The sequence below is a fragment of the Triturus cristatus genome, chromosome 5_2, assembly GCF_964204655.1.
Source record: "Triturus cristatus chromosome 5_2, aTriCri1.1, whole genome shotgun sequence".
NCBI lineage: Eukaryota > Metazoa > Chordata > Amphibia > Caudata > Salamandridae > Triturus > Triturus cristatus.
Genome location: NC_140588.1, coordinates 425,073,075 through 425,094,997, shown reverse-complemented (window position 1 = coordinate 425,094,997; position 21,923 = coordinate 425,073,075). Strand labels below are relative to the sequence as shown.

Genomic DNA, 21,923 nt, shown 5'->3' with positions numbered 1-21,923 from the left:
CACCCTCTTTTCTCGTGCCCAAAAATAAGCTGATCACCGCACTCCTTTCCTACCAGCTCACCTGTTTTGCCCTTTCTACTGCCCCAAACTACCATCACAACCATGCCAGTACTTACCTAAATTAGCATTCCCTGCTGCACTGTCATTTCTCAGTCCCTACGCCCACCCCAAAACGAAAAACATTTGTTTTCTTCTTTGAGGTGCTTAAAAAAATATATGAATACTTTTTATTATGTTTTACAAAATTGTTTCTGCTTTACAATGTTTTGAATACATTATTATTTTTAGCTCAATTTTTTTGAAACAACAATCTCTGCAATCGTTTAACTTCCTTCATTATTTGAACCCACTAGTGATACATTAGCATCTTCTTCCAAGGCTGGGGCTTTCATACGAAAGTAGCTGTACAAGGCCATCTATCGAGCTGCAACTCACATCAGGATATCACTAGAGTGTTTACAAGTTTCGGGCGTTCTTTAAAATTAACTATCAAGAAAGAAAATGGTTATACCCATGAAAGCAATGTTATAAATAAACAGTAATTCACTAGCCTTTACAGCACCAAGCATACATAAAGGTGCACGACACTGCAAAGGGGTGAAAAACTGCAGTTAGAAAAGTTTGAAAAATAGATTTAAAACAAAGTTTAGTGTCTTGTTCCATATAAAAAAAACTGCATCATTCAATTTAGCACACAGCAACTTAACATTCGTTTTGATTAATGACAACTTTGAAGATATTGTCAATAAAGTTTGTTATAATCTTACTTCACCTCTTTAGTCATCCCATGTTGGTACCTTCCTAACTCCCCCCCTCCTACTGGTCCTTATGGTACAGTCTGGGCAAGGGATTGGGAGTGCACCTTAGAATGTTGAGACGGGTGGAACTGAGGAGCGCCAGGCTAGGCATTTTGAGATTTGTCAATAAACCTATTTCCTTTCAATGGAGTTCGTACTTCCTTTTTTATAACATTTTGGCGACGATTGGAAGGGAGCTAAGCAGGGGCCAGCAACAAATCTCACCCCCGTTTACCTTGCCAGCCAGTTCTGTTTGCCGTCCTGTTTTTCGATATCTCCTACCTTTTTTTTTTATGAGTCTTCTCCGTGGGCAGCACTCCTCATCACTCTTCAGCAAAGGAGTTTCTTTTGTGTACCCCGATGTTGCTGTGTCCTTTTTGAGATTGAGTTTCTCTCAGGAAATGTTCGGAGAAGCTCTCGCATTCTGCCTCCCTCAAGATTTGCCGTCCGCTTCCTTGAGGTAGTGTCTCGCATCGGAGCATTGGCCATCGCGTGTATTCCTCAATTCTTGTGAGCAGCGTCGGATCTGTGGTGCAGCGTCTCGCCTGTCATTGCGGTTCTTCGAAGAGGAGGAAGTGTTTTGTAGCGTGGGGAGGAGCTCTTGTCAGTCATTGTCTGGGAGCGCGTTTCCCCATGCATCTCGTCTCAAAGAAGGTAGTGTTCCTGGCCATCGCGTGATTTCCTCAACTCTTGTCAGCAGCGTCGTATCTGTGGTGCAGCGTCTCCCCTGTCTTCGCGGTTCTTCGAAGAGGAGGAAGCAATCTGTGAGCGTTGGGAGGAGTTTCTGTTTCAGTCATCGTTGGGAGCGCGTTTCCTCACGCATCTCGTCACAAAGAAGGTAGTGATTCCACTTAGCGCATGTGGGTTTCGCGCTGAAATAATCATCTGTGTGAGTAGCGCCGGACCTGGCACTTCATCGGAGAAAGTGTCTTTTCTTCGTCTTCACATCTTGCTTTGAAGTACTTTATTTTCAGCGTTTTTTCCAGAGCTGTGGTTTCAGTACTGACATCTGTTTGCGCTCACGTGTTCAGCGCACTGTTTCCTGGTGTGCATCTCTTTCACAGCTGGATCTGGTGGAACTTGCATATGGTTGTTTCATCTTTTAATAAGCACAGCAATTGGAAGAACCTTTCTTTTTCTACAAGATAGTGCTTCCTCACGCTGATAGGCACAGCTTGCCTGCAGTACTTTTTTTTTCTTTTTCTTCTCCTAAATTAAAACTTCAAATACAGACTCAGTTTTCCTGGTGCAGCTATTGTTCTGCTGTTTTGTCTTGATTGTACTGAACTTTAAGTACTCTAGTCTCACTGTTTGATATAGCTCCTCATGTTGTTTCTTAAATTTGGTGTATAATTGCTGGTATATACTGTTTTTTTTGGTTGGTCCTTGGTATTGTCCTTAGTTTCCTACAGTCAATCTTATTTCTCAAATGTCTATTACAAATATGAATCAAACGCCTCAATTTCTAAATGATGAAGGGGAGCCAGAAATCCCATGGGATAGGTGGGTTAAAATGCTTCATTCATATTTAATTGCGATAGGAGGTGAATAGTTTTCCCCAGTCAGGAAACAACACATTACTGCATAATTTGGGCACACAAGGGAGAAAAATTTATGAAGACCTGGCTGATACTTGGGATGAGGATGGTGATGGTGATGTGGATGTTTTCACAACCACCCTAAGGAAATGAGGTGCTCATTTCAAAGACAAGGTAAATGTTGTTTTGGAACGCCATACGTTTTTTCAGAGGGCACAAGGAAAAAATTAAAAAGTAATATCATACATAGCCACTTTGAGGGGACACTCTGCCACTTTTGAATTTGGCGCACTTACCGATTCGCTCATCAGAGATCAATTGGTTCGTTGCACCAATGATCACAAGGTGCAAGAGAGGCTGTTAACCCTTAGTCCAGAGTTAGATGAAGCTGTGGCTATAGCGAAAAGTATAGAGCACACGGCTTATTGTGTCAAAGAAATGAAGAGTAGTAAACAGTTAGCATCAGGAGAGAAACAAATTAATGAGGTTAAAGAGGAGGATGAGATTTTAAAAGTTGAGTATAAAAGGTAACATTGCTAAAACTAAACTTAAGAAAGAAAATTTCAAATGTTACAGATGTGGTAATACTAATCATCTTGCCAACTTTCCAAAGTGTCCTGCTAGAGGAGTTCAGTGCAGGAAATGTAACAGAGTGGGACATTTTTCTAAAGTTTGTAACTCCAAAGATGTAGGAAAAAGTGTACATGTTGTTCACGATCAGGCCCCAGAAGTTGGAGACAACAAGTTTATATTTCAGGTGCACAGTGATGATGAGACAATTAGTTATCCCATATGTGAGATACAACTGGATGGAAAAGTGGTCAAGGCCTTTGCTGATTCCTGTTCCCCGTACACCCTCATAGAGGAAAAAACGTTTCAAAGTATGTTTAAGGAAAGTGAATATATGTTAGAAGATCCTGATGTACATCCAGGAGGGAACAACAAAGATCCCATTCCCCTGGTAGGAATGGTGAAAATGCGTATCTCTTTTAAAGATAGACATACTTGTGGCAAAATTTACATTACTAAAAAAGGCAGTAATTTATTGGGGTGGAAACACCAGAAAGAGTTGGGAATCAGGCTTGATCCCAATAATACAGAACAAGTAATGTTGGTTGATAGGTCGCTAACAGGAAAGGAGGTATGTAAACAATTTCCAGAAGTGTTTACTGAAAGAGTAGGTATGTTAAATAACTATATGCATAAAATCAAGCAAAAAAAAGATGCTGTCCCAGTTACCCATAAAACCAGGTCTATTCCATTGGTAATGCGGGAACCACTAAAAAAAGAGTTGGAGAAACTAGAGGGTTTGGACATTATTCAGGCAGTAGAAAGTTCAGAATGGTTGGCCCCCATTGTTATTACTTCAAAAAAAGAGAGTAATGAGATTTGCATGTGTATGGACCTCAGGAGTCTCAATGCTAATATTTGGGTAGACAGGTACCCACTTCCCAAAATAAATGAAATGTCAGTAATAAACAATGCCAAGTTTTTTTCGGTACTAGACCTTACATCGGCATACCATCAGGTAGCGTTACATCCAGGATCCCAAATCCTCACAGAATTCACCACACTTTTTGGCACCTACACATTTTTAAGAATGCCGTTTGGGTTAGCCTCAGCCACTTTTCAGAGAATAATGCAGCATGTCCTTAAGGATTTAGAGAAATCCATCTGTTTCCAAGATGACATCTTAGTGTATGGAGCAGATGAAGAGGAACATAACCACAATCTAAGGAAAGTATGCACCAAAGATGCAGAAGTTAACTACTCTACAATAGAGAAAGAGGCATTATCACGTTTTTGGGCCACTAATCACTTCAAACACTTTCTTTGGGGTATACCGTTTGTGCTCAGGACGGATCACAAACCTCTTGTGTCAATATTATCTTCTAAAGACATAGAAAAAACCACACCTCGCATTGGTTAATGGTTAGTGTCCTTACAAAATTTCAATTTTAAAATTGAATACGTTCCAGGCAACAGAAATCAAGTAGCTGACTGTCTTTCACGGTTACCTGCAGATAAATATTTTGGAGACAGTACAGGGGATTTAGAAATCTTGCAAGTAAATATTCCTGCCATTTTAGAAGAAGATTGGAACACGCTCATGTCTAAGGATGTCACCCTAAAAATGGTTAAGAAAAAAAAAGATCATTAATGGTTGGCCCAAGAAATGTAGTGACCTTCCCAAGGAGCTACAACCATTCTGGAACGTAAGGGATGAACTATCAATGACAGGCATCAATGTGTTCAAAGTAGACAAGGTAGTTCCCCCGGGAGAACTCAGAGAGCGCATCAGTGAAATAGCTCATGAGGGCCACCTGGGTAGAAGCCTTACCAAAAGCAAACTTCGTTTTGCATTGAGGATTTGGTCAAAGGGTGCCATGCTTGTGGTCTCAGTGATAAAACCAAGAGCACACGGAAAACACCCATGGAACCGGTTCATGTGCCCATAAAAGCATGGGAGAAAGTAGGTATGGACATTATTGGCCCTCTTCAATTCAAAGTTTGCAGGAGAGATTCATTATTCTGTTAGTAGACTATTTTTCAAAATGGATCAGTCTTAAATTTGTCAACAAGATAGACACAAAATCTATCATACTTTTTATGTCGGATGTCTTTGCTAATGAAGGTATTCCCCAAACCCTCATCACGTATAATGGGGTACAGTTGGTTTCTGAAGAAATGAAACAATTTCTTACCAGTCTGGCAATAAGACACATTCGCACTCCATTATACTGCCCTCGTGCAAATGGGTTGGTGGAACGGTGCCACAGAATGATCAAAGAGTCTATACCATTGGCCATGGCTGCAAGTAAACCCATTGTTCAGTCCATCAAAGATTAATATCTGGTCATACCACATCACTCCCAACAGTGTTACAGGGCACTCTCCTTTTTGTCTTCTAAGGGGACGCAAACCGAGATCAAAACTTACTCCCAACTGGTTATTTGAAGACAGCCCTTTTGTAAGAGATGACATTTCAACCAAGGAAAGAATTGAGTGCAATCAGGATAAGTATAAACGTGCTTATGATCGTAGATGGGGAGCCAAGTCACGTGAATGGAAAGCAGGTCAATTAGTTTTTGTTAAAAGACCTCCTGATGGTGCCAACAGGTACAATACATATTATGGTCCGGCCAGAATAAAGGTTGTCAAGAAAAATATAGTTACTATGTCTGATGAGAAAATGTGGAGTAAGGATAGATTAGTTCCATATTCAGAGCAGAGTAATGACAACAAGTCTGATGTGAAGAACAGAATACATGACAGAAATCCTGTAGTCAAGCACAGTGACAGGAATGTGAGACCACCCAGATGGCATGGAGACTACGTCATGAAATAACTTTCAAGGGAGTTTCTGTTTTTATATATTGTTACTACATATTTGGTCGGTATGAATTGTGATGTTCTTTGGCGCTTTGCCTACAAATTACTTTTCTGAGTTAATTATATATCTTCTTTCTCTTGCTTTCTCTTCCTTTTCTTTTTCCCCCCTCCCTTGTTTTTCTTCCTTTAGGAAAGGAGGTGTGTTATAATCTTACTTCACCTCTTTAGTCCTCCCATGTTGGTACCTTCCTAACTCCCCCCCTCCTACTGGTCCTTATGGTACAGTCTGGGCAAGGGATTAGGAGTGCACCTTAGAATGTTGAGATGGGTTGAACTGAGGAGCGCCAGGCTAGGCATTTTGAGATTTGTCAATAAACCTATTTCCTTTCAATGGAGTTCGTACTTCCTTTTTTATAACAAAGTTATTTTTATCGGATCCATAATGCACAGATCTAGAGAATACGCTAGCCAGGTTAAAAATTAAGGACGTAAACAACAATCACTGAAACATTAAACAGGAGGCATAATTAACACTTATCCACAAAATAGGGGTGGGGTGTGAACGTCATCAGCTCTATCTAGTTGCTAGGAGAGAAAGTGAGCACTCTACCTGCTATCCTTCAAGTCCTGGAAGCAGGAGTTCACGGTTTTTAGCCGCAAAGTTCTTTTTGAGCGTGCAAAGCGCATGTAGTTGATAACCTCATTCTGGTGGTGCTCATTCAGACCAAATTCCGCCTACATGGAGCAGAAGAAAGGAAAATGGTTAAAAAAGGCAAAATAAATGATTTATAAGGGGAAACAAGCATTTGCAATGGAATCGATCTCACATTTGCGAGAGTTTAAGCTATTGGCATTGTAGATTATAATGCATTTTATTTATATGTTTTGATAATTAACACATAAATAAAAGGCATTGTCATTTACAATGCCAATAGCTCAAACAAGCATTGGAAAAACCAATTGGTTGGCTTTTTAGAGCCAAGACCTATTGTCTTTGTCAATACTTGCTTTGCATTGAAATAATTTCCTTCTGGCGCATGATGTTTTTTAATAAATCGAATGCTGAACTTCCACTCAGCCTCTTTTTTCAACTTACTGATTGTTAATGGCACTATCTCTTCAAAAGGCCATTCTGTACTACAATCCAGTGATATCACTTTAGGAAATAACATCTCTTATCAGCAGGCATGAGAAAGTAGTGAAACCCTATGGGTAAAATAACATGCTTCAATTTTAACTAAGCAATCGATAAGAAGGAGACAAAGTTGAAATTGTTGGGAAAGATGTTCTCCTAAACAAACATGAACGTATTATTGACACATCCTAATGCAAACTATTGAAAAGCAGTTACATGTATTGTGTATGCCTGTGATTTGGCAAATGTAGGGGAATACAGACACCAACATGAGCATAGTGTAGTCAAATAATGAGTTTATATAGCGCTTAACACAGACTTTTCCTTTTTCGAATCATTGTAAATAACATATTATTATTATCCAATGTAACGACACGCTCTTGGCCGGAGGTGCCCTGTCGGATATCGTATCCTTGCGTCTCATGTCACAGCAGATATCAAAAGCAAACCTAAGGCGGAGTAATCTCTCGACTTTATGTTTAAGAAAATGCCGGTGAAATCAAACGTCTCGCCTCATTCTCATGTGAGAAATGAAAAGCGTTTAATTTATCACCGGTAATGAGAAACGGGCTTAATTCAGCGGCGTAACCAAAAATTGTGGGTCCCCCTGCAGAATGCGAAGAGTGCTTAATTTGAGCCTGTGGTTTTCTGGTGCTGAGCACCGGCACTTAATGGTCAACACCGGTACTTATACAAACAGCACCACCATGTGGCAGACTGCCCTTCTTTAGAGATCAGCACAACAACATGTGTTTATTCATTCAATATACATTAAACATGCCTAATACCAGTGGCACAAGCCATTCTTATTGCTTTTGGGGCCTAGAATAGTCTGAATTGTCACATTGCTTGGTGTGAGGTGGTTAGTAGGTGTGTTAGTACTGTTATTGGCAGCACTGCCAGGAGCAATGGGTGGTGATATCTGCAGTTATTAATTTACAAACTAAGCACTGGAACAGGGGCCCTTGATTCTCCCATAGCTCATAGATATTTATTGGCCTTGGGCAGAACGGGGCCCTGAAAGGTCGCCTTCTTCCCCTGCACCACGGGGGCAGCAGGTGCCTTCATTACGCCCCGGGCTTCATTCATTTGTTGCAAGAATTCATTGCAGTGAGTTGTGACACCATTGAGTGTACAAGCGGAACCTGAAAGATTGATCACAGCGCAGCTGCTGCAAATAAAGGGAAACGTAGAAATGTACGCAGCATCTTTAGCTCTTGCACTGCTGGAGTTACAGTATTTCTAGGAAGAAGGAATGCCTCTGCCAGTGACAGCAGGCTCTAAAAAACGGTCGCTCCAGCTTTTTCAACTGGTTGTTTTCAACAGATAGAAAATGGTTTATAAGCATGTGTTTCATATCACAGAACAGTATATACATTTCACGTTTATTCCACATAACTACAGATGATCTCTTTCATGAGGAGGAAGAGTTCGAGGGTTCAAAGGACATAGATTTGGGGGATGATTACTCTCGACGTAAAACAGAGAAATACATACCCGCTACCATATCTCATGAGTTCTGTGGCCTTATAACTCAACCCCTCGGTACTTGCAGTATGCCTACGATGGAATGCACTTTTAACCCACCGAGGATACCTGCTGACACGATGACGCACAAGAGTGAAGGTTGGCTGATGATTAGGTCACTAAAGCCTAGAGATGACACTACCGGTAATCTACTACAACGCATGTAATGAATGTAGTTATAGATTTTGTGTATAGTGCAGGTTATTTGTCTTTTTTCTTATAAGATAGTTTTTACAGATACAATGTCATCCCTTTAATTCCCCATTCCAAACATTGCTAAGGTAATATAATTTTTTCGGGGGAATGTAGTATGAAGCGAGGAGGTGGCTTAACATATAAAGGTGCCAACTTTGGTGCTGGAGAGCAGGGTTCAAGCCTCAGCGTGGGCTCTATCACCTAATTATAAATAAATAAACAGCGATCTCGGAGGGCGGTTGGGAGAGACACCCCACACTTGGAGGCGCCAGAAGGATAAAATTAAAAAAACATGATCAACTGTAGCATCTGAAACAAATGGTGCAGAGAATCTAAGGGAGGCTCAACGTATAACGCTGCGAACTTTGGAGCTGGAGAACAGGGTTCAAGCCTCCGCATGGGCTGTATTAATCATAAATAAACGGAGATCTCAGATGGCGGTGGGCAGATACAAATAAAACAAGCATTGGCAATGCAATGGGGGGGGGGAGGGGGTAGAAAGTAGTCTGTGCAGTAAAGGGGCCAGTAGCCGTGGAAGGACACAAATGAAGACATGTCCATCATAAGGAGGGACTACCAAACCTACAACCAATCAGAAAACTAACACAATGAACAAAGGAGGTTGATCACTACTTTTTCTTAGGTGTATTACTATAAAAGACAAACACTACAGAAGAAATTACAATCTATGCTGCAACACCACTTCATACAAATACATATCAGAACAACAGTACTGGCTTTCAAGAGACAGCCTTACATAAAAAATAAAATAAGTTGTTAATCCCTCAGAGTATAAACAACGGACCCAAACCAAAGAGGCATTTTTTACATTGAGAAATCAAAAGGCTTCCACACTTACACCATCAAAGCTCGGTGAGTAAACTTGGCATGAGCAGAAGTAATGAAATTTCAAAATTCCATATACTTGCATGCACTTTGTTGTTGCTTTGTCAACTCTTTCCTTCTGGGAGTATTTATTTCAATTTCATTCAGGGATGTCATGCGGTTTATCATAGCAATAGAGACATAATTCCCTAACAGGGTGCCCATCCAGAGACACATTCTAACAGAATACTAGAGCAGACTAGTACACCTCAATGGGAAGTGACATATTCCAACACTGAACCTTCCTTTACAATAACATGCCTTGTACTTGGCTCCATGAAAAAGAGGACAGCACAATGACTAGATAACTGTCAGTCAGGAACCGGTTAGCAGGTGCTATAGAAACTAGTCATACGCCAGCATGACGTCTTTACATCATTTATGACAAATCATGGTTTCGATTTTCAAATTATTATTTTTTACTACCATCTATATCTATAATAGAGGACGTGTTTGCCCTCTTTCAGACTGCTAATTTAACAACCAGTTAATGCAGACTTTCTACTACCCTTAGTGAATGAACATTACTCTAGGCAATTAAAATTTTTGGTTACAAAATGTGCTTGGTTTTCCATGTTTGTAACGTATGACTGATAAAATTACAGCTCCACAGCACATGATGTTTTGCTAAAGATTTTATTTGAATTTTCACCTATATACTTCTAGTTTTTCGTAAAGCTGCATTGCTTTTTGCACATTTACCCTTTCCATTACAAATCAGCTCATTTTCTAAGAGTGCATACGTTTATAGAAAAGTAATGTTAACAATACAGTGTTACACAGTTTTAGAAATGAGGTCTCTAGTTGGCAGAGGTAGGTAGCTCTGTCCAAATAGGGACCCTTGCTTCTAGTCAGGGTAAGGGGGATACACTTCTAAAATAACCCTTGCTCACCGCCTTGGTAATGTGGCATGAGCAGTGTGCAAAGCATTTGTGACCACATACAGTAATACAGTGAAAACACTACAAATGGTCACGAGCTGGTACGGGGCAACCGTCGCGGTTGCGATGTGAGATGGAAGCGTTACAGTGTGCAGTGTCCTCACGGCTCAGTGCAGGCAGCCGCTCGTTGACAGAGTCGGTGAGACCAAGGCTTGCGTTGCAGGGCGAGGCGGTGCTGGCAGGTCACGATGCGCCAATGGAGCAGATCGATGATCGAGTTGAGCAGCGACGGAGTCGATGATATCAGTGTAGCGAAGCGTTACGCAGTGTGTTGCCCACAGGATGCGGTGCAAGCAGCAGCTCGTTGACGGAGTCAGTGAGAACAGGGTTGCGTTGCGAAACGAGGCGGTACCCTCTACGTTGCCTTCAGGACACGGAATCCTGTGACAGACTAGGTGACAGACTCGTTTACACTTTTCTTCTCCCGGCAACTGAAACCAGTGGTTCCAGGTACGGTGCCCAGAGTTTTGTGAGGTCTTTGATGTTCCTGAGACCTTGTGAACAGGGGGCAAGTTCAACTCAAGCCCTTGAAGATCTTCCTCAAGCAGGGGATACAGCAAATAGCAAAGTTCTTTCTCATTTCCTTAGCAGCAAATAGCCACTGCAGGCCACCCCAGACAGCAAACAGCACAGAGGCAGTATTTCTCCTCAGCTTCTCAGGCTCTTCTCCTTGGCAAAGGTTACTCTAGATTCCCAGAAGTGATCTGAAGTTCTGGGGGCTGGGCCCCAATATTTATACTACAAAATAATTTTTTCTCTGTTGGCAGAGAAGACCTGTGCTTGGTCAAACCTGGTTCTGTCCTCTCTGGTGCAGCTTCCTGGCAGAAGGTGGAGACAGCATTGTCCTTTGAAGACCAGGCCCATTCAGGTGAAAGGAAATCTCTTCCTCTACTCTAAATGCAGCCCTGGTCTATTCAGCCCAGCCCTGACTCATCAGGCTCTCTGGAGCCACTGCTCCTCTCCAGCCCCTGTCATCCAAAGCCAGACATGTAATACACAAACCTAGTTACATTGAATGGCTAAGCAAGAAAATACCTTCAATCTGAAAGTGGTATTTTCAAACACAGAATGTAAAAATCTCCCTCACTAAAGTTCAGGCATATCAAACTCTATTTTCCTACCTTGTTCCTAGGGGTAGTTATGTTTATAAGATGTTATAAACAAACTCCCCATTATATCCAATGGGGGCAGGTAGCCTTGCAATAATGAAAAATAAATTGGCAGTATTTCACTATCTGGACATGCCACACACACCAGGGCATGTTCTACCTTTCACATACATTGCACCCTGCTCACAGGGGTACCTTGGGCCGACTTTAAGGGTGACTAACATGTAAGAAAAAGGAAGGTTAGGGCCTGGCAAGTGGGTACACTTGCCAAGTCGACATGGCAGTACTAGACTGCACACAGGCTCTGCAGTGGCAGGCCAGTCTTACATTTACAGGCTGCTTATGTGCGTGGCACAATCAGTACTGCAGCCCACTAACAGCATTTGATTTACAGGCCCCGGGCACACACAGTGCACTGGACTAGGGATGGACTAGTAAATTAAATCAGCCAATCATGGAAACACTAATCCATAACAACAATTTACCAAGGGAGCACTTGCACTTTGGCACTAAACAGCAGTGGCAAAGTGCCCAAAGCATCTAGACCAGCAAAATGGAGTCCAACACACAGCAAAAATACAAGAGGAAAAGGCAAACAATGCAGGGGAGACCCACGCCAATGGTGCCAGGTCTAACAAGAGTCCCCTCCAGCTAAAATGTGGGGAGAATTACCCACCCTCTTGGGAGTTCTCTTCACTAAGGCGAAAAAATGTGGACAGACCTTCAGCATGGGCGTGTTCTGTACCAGGGTGGTGTTCCACCGTGAAGTCCATCCCCTGTAGGGAACTGGACCACCTCAACAGCTTTGGATTCTCACCCCTCATTTACATCAACCATCTGAGAGGCCAGTGGTCGATCTGAACCCGGAAGGGAGTCCCAAACAAGTAGGGCCTCAGCTTCTTTAGCACCCAGACCATAACAAATGCCTCATGCTTAATCACACTTCACCTCTGTTCCTGTGGAAGTAACCTCCTACTAATGAAGGCTACGGGTTGGTCTAGGCCCTCTCATTCAGCTGTGAGAGCACAGCCCCCACACCATGCTCTGAAGCATCTGTCTGCACAATGAATTCCCTTGAGATGTTGGGTGCCTGAAGCACGGGATTTCAGGGCATCAAAAGCTTTTAAGCAGGCATCAGTCCAGTTCACCTTCCTGGGCTGCTTCCTGGAAGTCAGTTCTGTCGAGGGGGCAACAATGGTGCCATACCCCTTGACAAATCTCCTGTAATATCCGATGAGTCCTAAGAAGGCTCTCACCTCTGTTTGGTTCTTAGGGGGTTCCCAAGCCAGAATGGCATCAAACTTGGGCTGTAGGGGCACCACCTGGCCGCTTCCTACCTGGTGTCCCAAGTACACCACAGAACCCTGCCCATTCTGGCACTTACTTGCCTTGATCGTGAGGCCTGTCCTCTGTTGAGCCTTCAACACTTCCCAGAGGTGGTGCAAGTGTTCCTCCCAAGTGGCACTGAACACTGCTATGTCATCCAGGTAGGTGGCACTGAAATCCACCAGTCCAGCCACCACCTGGTTGACCAACCCCTGAAAGGTGGCAGGGGCATTCCAGAAGGGCATCACCCGGAATTGGTAGTGCCCCTCTGGTGTTGAGAATGCGGACCTCTCTCTCCTTTGCCCCATCAGTTAAGGCAATCTTCCTGTAACCAGACGTTAAGTCAAACGTACTGAGGTACCGGGCAGCTCCCAACCGATCTATGAGCTCATCAGCCCTGGAGATGGGGTGCGCATCAGTCTTGGTGACTGAATTGAGCTATCAGTAGTCCACACAGAACAGGAGTTCTGGCGTGGCACCGGGTGCTGCTGCCTTTGGGACCAAGACCACTGGGCTGGCCCAAGGGCTGTTTGGGGGCTCAATCACCCCTAGCGCTAACATCTTGGAGACCTTCTTGATGCAAGCCTTGACCCTGTCAGTCACTCTCTAAATGTTGTGCTTCACAGGAGGACTGTCCCCGGTGTCAACATCATGAACACACCGCTGAGTGACACCAGGGGCCAGGGAGAACACAGCAGCAAACTGTCCCAACAGCTGGCGGCAGTCACTCTACTCTTCAGGAGTCAGGGCGCGAGAGTGTGTTACACCGTCCACTGACCCAATGTGTTTCTTTGCAGACAGGAGGTAAGGAAGACGCTCAGTCTCCTCCTCCATTCCAGCATCTGTCGCTAGGAGCATGCCCACTTTGGACCTCTCCAAGTGGGGCTTAAGGCGGTTGACATGCAGGACCTGCAACGGGTTCCTAGGAGACTGCAAGTCCACCAAGTAGGTGACTTTACTCTTGCGCTCCACCACCTCAAATGGTCCGGTCAACTTATCCTGGAGCGCGCAAGGCTCACTGGGGCCATGACCCATACTTTCTGTCCAAGCTGAAACTCTATCAGAGTGGCATTCTGATCATACCAACATTTCATCTCCTCCTGGCTGGCTTCCAGATTCGCCTGAGCGAGTTGTCTGAAGCGTTTAGTCTGGTACCTGGAGGCTAGCATGTAGCTATATACATCCTGTGGAGGTTTACTGGGAGCTTTCTCCCAGCCTTCGTTGACAAGACTTAGAGGTCCTCTTACAGGATGCCCATACAGGAGCTCAAAGGGACTGAACCCCAAGGACTTCTGTGCTACCCCTCTGTAAGCAAACAAAAAGGCATGGTAAGAGGACATCCCACTTACGCCTCATGGGTTCACCAAGACCCATAATCATGCCCTTCAGGGTCAAGTTGAATCTCTCAACCAGCCCATTACCTTGAGGGTGGTAAGGATTTTCTGCGAGACCCCACCCCTCTTGGGCACTCGACTCCTCCCCCAAGGCTACACTAGCCTTTTGCCGGGGCGGTGCACCAGTGGGTGCTGTGGTAACCTTCTGGGGACACCTAGGAAGTGGCCCATCTGACCACAACCAAAACATGCCTTGGAACCCCTTGGAATAGGATTACTTGTCGGGACCCATGGCTTCTTTTCAGCGGGAGGTTGGGAACCCTTACCGTGGTTCCCTTGAGGATTACTTTGGGGACCTTTTTAGAACTCCTTCTGTTTGCACTTGCCCCCCCCACTCTTCTGCTGGGGACCCTGCCCACCTTTGGCAGAGTCTCCCACACAACCTTTTTGGACCCCGGTACTGACCCAGGGGTCCACCTCCACAGCTAGCTTCCTGGGGTCAGGCAGCTTACTGTCAATCAAGTGCTGGTGTAGCTCTAGATAACAATTATCTGACAAGTGCTCCCATGCAACCACATCATAGAGTCTCTGCAAATCATTCACCTTGCTACCCTTCACCAAACCATCCAGTGCTCTGCAAAAATAGAACACATACTCCACCCAAGTACTTGACTCCAGCTTCTTGCAGTTTCTAACTTTCTGCCGGTACAGCTCTGGGTCAACCCATACCTTGCTACAAAAGCTTCCTTCATGGGGGAATAGGACATCTGATCCTCAGTGGGCAATGCTAGCAATGTCTCCCTTCCTTCACTAAGAAAGAGGCCACACAACCCCGCTCCTCAATCTCTCGAAGGAACTCTGTGGGACCTCATTGCTACTTCATTGGCCTTGAACCACTGACCAATGTCGTCATGCTTTGTGAAATCCTTACTAACCTCCTTGGGGATGTAATCTTCCCTTCTCCAGGCACTGATGGTGCACTGCCACCGTGGACACTGGATTCTATACTTTTTGCTTTCAAATCCAGCTCCCTCAAACCTCTCTCATGCTCTAAAAGCATCTTTTTTTCTTCCATGGCCAATTTCTGCATCTCTAACTCCAACGTCTTATTCTCAATGTCACTGTCCTTCCCCAGCCTGAGTTTAGCAAGCTCCCTCTCATTCACCCTACTTCTTTTTCTGTCCTCCAACTCCTCTAGAGACAGCCTTTTTGAAGAAACACTGCTGCTATCTCTAGAAGGTACCCTCCCCCTGGCAGATTCAACAGCCCCTCCTGCTGCTCATCCAAATTCTCTGCCTCCAATGGAAGTTCCTCCTCCCGCCCACTGGCAATTCTGTGTTCCAGCCAGGCCCTGAGCGCCTTTTAGTATTCATCCTTTCTGTTGAGGACTTTCACAGAGATTTTACATTTCTTGCAGATGGCTTTAAGTTGAGACACAGTGTAGGTTTCCACCCTATCTTTTTCAAATTCAATATCAATATTAATAGATGCAATGGATGCTGGCTTAGTCATGATAAAAAAATTGGCAGTTCTCAAGTTGCTGAAAATCAAAAAAGAAGAGTTCAGTAGGAGTATGTGGTTGTGTAATGGTCTGCACTATGCTAGTGGTGTACACCAATCACTGTATGTAAGACACAAATGTAAGTCCAGATCCTTACAGCTGACCACCAATGTTAGAAATGGGGGGTTTTAGTTGGCAGAAGTAGGTACCTTTGTCAATAGGGATCCTTGCTTCTAGTCAGGGTAAGGGGGATACACTTCTAAAATAACCCCTGCTCACCCTCTTGGTAGCTTGGCATGAGCAGACAGGGTTATCTCAGAGGCAGTGTGTAAAGCATTTGTGACCACATACAGTAATACAGTGAAAACACTACAAATGGACACAACAACAGTTTAGAACAAGCATTTGCAATGCAATAGGTCGAGCATTTGCGAGAGTTTAAGCTATTGGCATTGTAAATGACAATGCATTTTATTTATGTTTTGAAAACCAACACGTAAATAAAAGGCATTGCCATTTACAATTCCAATAGCTCAGACTCTCACAACTGCGAGACCTATTGCATTGCAAATGCTTGTTTAAACTAAGTTTTGCAGGCCAGATAAAAATGCGTCTACCAGTTAAAACTGGCCTCTAATACTGGATGTTTTTACTGCATATGTGGACACCTAAATACATATTTACGTGAAAAAAATAACTATCGGTGTGATGGTTAAATACAAATATCTATAACTATTAGACACTAATTTACCAGGTTCTAGATGCAAATAAAAGTGAGTGGAAATCATCCAATAACAGCATAGTACGATTTCAAGTTACTCTCATGTCAGCAAGTGGGTCAAGAATAAACAATTTCAGCTAACAAACGACAATTGGTAGCAGGAAGTGTAAATAATACACCAGTTGTCCTCCAGTTGTGAGGGGTGAAAGGTCAAAACGTGACCCAAAAAAAACAAGAGTCGCAAAAATAGACAAGCAATAACACATTTAAACAAGAGTTGCAAATTAGATACTTTGAGTTAAAAGTGAAACAATGCTCATATGTAGATCAATATCTTAGATTAAGAACAGACAGCACAAAGAGTGACTTTGTTGAAAAAAAAGGATCAAATAAAGGATTAGAAGTAAAACAAGCGCGCGCTTCACGCTGAAAGTTTTAAAAAAAGGCGTGCAGCGGGAGAGAGAGGCGGAGGGGTGCACCCGCGAGTGGTGCACACGTGCTGGGGAGAGCAGTCTGCTCTTTTTCAAAGCACATACTCGTGCTTGTGGTGAGCCGCTGCGCACTCCCGCAAGGCGTATGCCGCCACAAGTACGATTATGTGCTTTAAAAAAGAGCTGCACGGCGGCTAAAGGTCTCCTATGCACCGCATGCATGCTGCGTAGGCGAGACCTAAAAATAAGTAAGCTTTATCCAAACCAACAAGACCAAGGATGACAAAATCCAACATACAATACTCCTAAAAATAGTTACTGTGCAAAATAACCTTTAAAATGCAGGAAAAACGTGAAAATACAGTTCCTCCGACTCAGTAGCTCCGTCTGGGGCTACCGCAATACTGAATACGACAGTCTAACAATTCGAGCCAACCACATCGATACAGGTTAGCAAAAGCGTCAATAGACTCAAACACAGTACCTTTTGTTACAAGACGGTCCGGGGCAACCGTCGCGGTTACGATGGGAGATGGAAGTGTTGCAGCGTGTGGTGTCCTCACGGCTTGGTGCAGGCAGCGGCTCATTGAAAGAGTCGATGAGACCAAGGCTTGCGTTGTAGTGTGAGGAGGTACTGAAAGGTCATGATGCTGCGACAGAGCCACTCGATGTTCGAATCGGACAGCGACGGAGTCGATGACGTCAGTGTAGCGAAGCATTGCGCAGTGAGATGCCCACAGAACGAGGTGCAAGCAGCGGCTCGTTGACGGAGTCGGTGAGTCCAAGGCTTGCGTTGCAGGGTGAGGCGGTGCTCGATGCGGTAAAGGCAGGTCACGATGCATCCACACAGCCAGTCGATGTTCGAGTCGGGCAGCGACGGAGTTGATGACGTTAGTGCTGGATGTAGCAAAGCGTTGCAGAGTGCGATGTCCACAGGATGCGGTGCAAGCAGCGGCTCGTTAACGGAGTCGACCAGACCAGGGTTGCGAAATGAGGTGGCGTCCGCTACGGTGCCTTTAGGACACGGAATCCTGGGACGGACTCGGTGACAGAGTTGGTAACCCTTTTCTTCCTCTGCAACTGAAACCAGAGGTTCCAGAGATGGTGCCCAGAGTTTGGTGAGGCCTTTGATGTTCCTGAGACCTTGTGAACAGGGGCAAGCTCAACTCAAGCCCTTGGAGATGTTCCTCAAGCAGGGGACACAGCAATCATCAAAGTCCTTTCTCCTTTTTTTTGCAGCAAGTAAGCCACTGCATGCCAACCCCAGACAGCAAAGGGGCAGTATTCCTCCTCAGCTTATCTGGCTCTTCTCCTTGGCAATGGTTCTTTTTGGTTCCCAGAAGTGATCTGAAGTTCTGAGGTCTGTGCCCCAATATTTATACTACAAAATCCTTTGTTCTCTGGTGGCAAAGAAGCCCTGTGCTTGTTCAAAACCGGTTGTCCTCTCTGGTGCAGCTTCCTGGCAGGAGGTGGAGACAGCATTGTCCTTGGAAGACCAGGCCCATTCAGGTGAAAGGAAATCTCCTCCCCTACTCTAAATGTAGCCCAGGTTTATTCAGCCCAGCCCTGACTCATCAGGCTTTCTGGAGCGACTCCTCCTCCCCAGCCCCTGTCATCCAAAGCCAGACATGCAATACACAAACGTAGCAGAGGCACACTGGATGATTGAGCAACCTACTTTCAAAAAGTGGTATTTTCAAACACAGAATGTAAAAATCACCCTCACTAAATGATGCATTTTAACATTCTGAGTTCAGGCATATCAAACGTTATTTTCCTTCCTTGTTCCCAGGGTTAGTTATGTTTATAAGAGGTTATAAACAAACTCCCCATTCTATCCTATGGGAGCAGGTAGCCTTGCAATAGTGAAAACGGAAAACGAAATTGGCAGTATTTCACTATCAGGACATGCCACACACACCATGGCATGTCCTAGCTTTCACATACACTGCACCCTGCCCACAGGGGTACTTTGGGCCTACCTTAGGGTTGACTAACATGTATAAAAAGGGATGGTTAGGGCCAGGCAAGTGGGTACACATGCCAAGTCAACATGACAGTACGAGACTGCACACAAGCTCTGCAATGGCAGGCCAGAGTTACATTTACAGGCTGCTTATGTGGGTGGGACAATCAGTGCTGCAGCCCACGAACAGCATTTGATTTACAGGCCCTGGACACACACAGTGCACTGGACTAGGAACGGACTAGTAAATCAAATCAGCCGATCATAGAAACACCAATCCATAACAACAATTTACAAAGGGAGCACTTGCACTTTGGCACTGAATAGCAGTGGCAAAGTGCCCAAAGCATCTAGACCAGAAAAATGGAGTCCAACACACAGCAAAAACACAGGCGGCAAAGGCAAAAATGCAGGGGAGACCCACACCAATGGTCTAATGGTGCCAGGTCTAAAACACAGATAGCTGTGATGGGTGATAGAAGTGCTTTTTCTTGTTCTTATATTCCTCAAAAGGGGCTTTTCTTGATGTATTACTAGGTAGTATGTACACCGCCAGAGAAAATAGTATGGGAACAGCTTTCTAATTGGATCACAGTTACATCTTGAGCAGTTCCAGAATAAGCCTCCCAAAAGACTTTAAACAATGTTTCTTCTTGAACAGACTGAAGCAAAAAAAATGATCGACTTTCCCTCTCCGACTAGTTATTTTTAATTTCATGCCTATGCGTTTTGGTTCACAATACACACTTGACTTTAGATGAAATCTGATCCCTGGAATGCTCCACATGTTTTAGACTATACTTTGCAACTTCACATTAGTTCATCTTTACCTAGAACAATACTCTTCAAGTTGCTCGATTATGTATTTACCACTAAGTTAGGGAGACAATTATAGTTAGCACCAAGAATCCTGATCACTGATTGGTATTGATATTTAGAAAGAAGATCATATGCCTAAAGCAGTCAAAGATACCAAGAAGAAGAGATTTATGTTTAACCTACGGTCAGCTTAAATTGTACATACATTTTAACCACTGAAAGATCGGATTGACTGTGAAGGTTTAATTTATAGTCATATGTGAGAAATTGAGTTATTGGTTGACTGAGGTGTGAGACCTAGTCAAGCAACACCCACAATCCTTTGCCGGGTGAACCACAAAAAGTCCCTAAATTAACCTGTGCTTAACCCTGGGTAGCTTGGCACAAAAAGCAGTCATGCTTAACTTAGAGGCAACGTGTAGAGTATTTATGCAGCACACAAACAGTAATAAAGTGAAACACAAACAAAGAAAAATCCCAAACCAATTTAAATAAAATGGAGTACACTTTAATAAATCATTTGACAATAAAAGGCCAAAAATCCAATCAGTATAAATGGAGTTATGATTTTTTAAATGTAAAAACTAGTGCCTTATAGTTTAAAGCACCAACTACGGACAAAGCTTCAATATTCAACAGCATGCGTTATCCTAAAGGGGCGCATGCAGGATGGAGAATTCCATCCTGAGAAACCCTACACCCAGTCACCTGGTGACTGCACTGCCCAATTGGCTGAACATAGGGCTCGGATACTGGCAGTGAAAAATACGGATCATGGATTCCACACACTCAGTGTGTAATTCATACTACTGTGTCCACTCTTATAATGAATATCTACACTACTGAAGACAGAATGCATACAGGGATTTGAAAGGGTGCACAATAAGGCACAACATGCTTTGGGAACAGGTGACAAAGCTGAAAGACTGCTTGCCTCGGACTCATGTTATCCATACATTCAGTCATCATCGTGTTGGCGTACACGTTGCAGGGAATTCACTGGCTGATGAAGTTGCAAAAGCAAAAGTGCAAACTGCTGCAGTGGATGCAATAACTCGTTCCAGCACGAACACAGACAATAACATCATGACGGCTAACAATGTTACACGCAACGATACCCATTTGCCCAAAGGCTTTCCACTCAAGTACTCCAATAGGTTAGATGCACAAAACATACCATTTGTTCACATTCCTGGAGTGGGAGGCCAGATCAAAGTCAAAATTTAAGGCCAACCAAGATGGAGCATGGTTCGGACACAAGAAGCGGATAGGGCCTGGTCAGCGCTTACATTTGGATTTAGAAAAATGATTGCAGAAAATATTCTGAGAAGCTAAAGTTCAGCAGAGCAAGGCTGCAGAAAAAGTCAGAGGAGGGAGATTCGTTGCGAGATGGCGTTAGTCGTAGAAATGAAAGTCGAAAACCACCAGCGGGACAAGGCAGAGGGCTGTAGCCCAAGACAGATCCAGGAGGTTGGATACCACTTTGGTGATGGACCGCTGAAACAGATTTGCTGCTGCAGAGAAGAACATAGCAGGAGAAGCCACAAAGGTCAATCCGTCTGGTGACGCACCTGGGAAGCAAAGGCGAGCAGGTTGGACCCAGTTGCCTTCTGGTTCTTAGAGCACTTTTAGGCCAAACTTTTTCCAAGTCCTCAGTTTACGTTTTTGGAAATCTGGGTACCTTTAGCACCACAGCCTAGGGTACAGGACTGGAGGGACACCTTTTTGTGGGTCAGGACTGACTATGGCTCGGTCTAGGTGTGGGTTCAAGATGGTGGGAACCTTTTATGTCCCTATGGCTTTGAACAGGAGGATAGGAAACTAACCCTTTAAGTCACTTCTGGGTACAGGTATTCAGAGTTCAACGGCAGAGCTGGCCTGAGGGTTCAAGACAGACTCCAGGCAGCAAAGCAGTCCTTCTGGGTACAGCAGTAGTCTTGCAGACTGCACAGCAGGCAGCCCTCTGAGAATCCTTTGCAGGTCCAATAGTAAACTGAAAAGTAGGTCTGATCGTCCTTTTTTTTTATATACCCTGGTGGGCTTCTTCTGGAAGGTGGGAGAAGCTTCTGGAAAGGTTCTTTGAAGTGCATGGAAATTCCTGACTTCCCTGCCCTGGCTCCAAGTTGGCTGCAGTGTCAATACAGGGTTGTTAGGCCCTTTTGTGAAGGCAGAGCACAGGCTAGTCAGGTGTAAGTGGGGCATGCTCAGCTCTGCCCCCATCCTACCAGCAGATGGCCCACTGAGGCACACCTAATCTCTCTGGGAGGAATTCACAAAGTTTTACTGTCAGCTATACCGAGTCATGTGACCCTAGACAGGCTGCATGCACAAAGGGCAGGCAAATGTCAACTTTCTAAAAGTGGCA

The 21,923-nt window shown here is 44.1% G+C and overlaps 1 protein-coding gene across 1 annotated transcript in view; it reads right to left on the bottom strand.

Annotated features, from left to right (window-relative positions):
• Positions 1-21,923, bottom strand: part of LZTFL1 (leucine zipper transcription factor like 1) — a 446,657-nt gene that overhangs the window by 373,660 nt on the left and 51,074 nt on the right. The window contains exon 2 of the mRNA XM_085607356.1: positions 6,279-6,403. Coding sequence (XP_085463482.1) covers positions 6,279-6,403 — 125 coding nt within the window. The remainder of the gene's footprint in view (positions 1-6,278; positions 6,404-21,923) is intronic.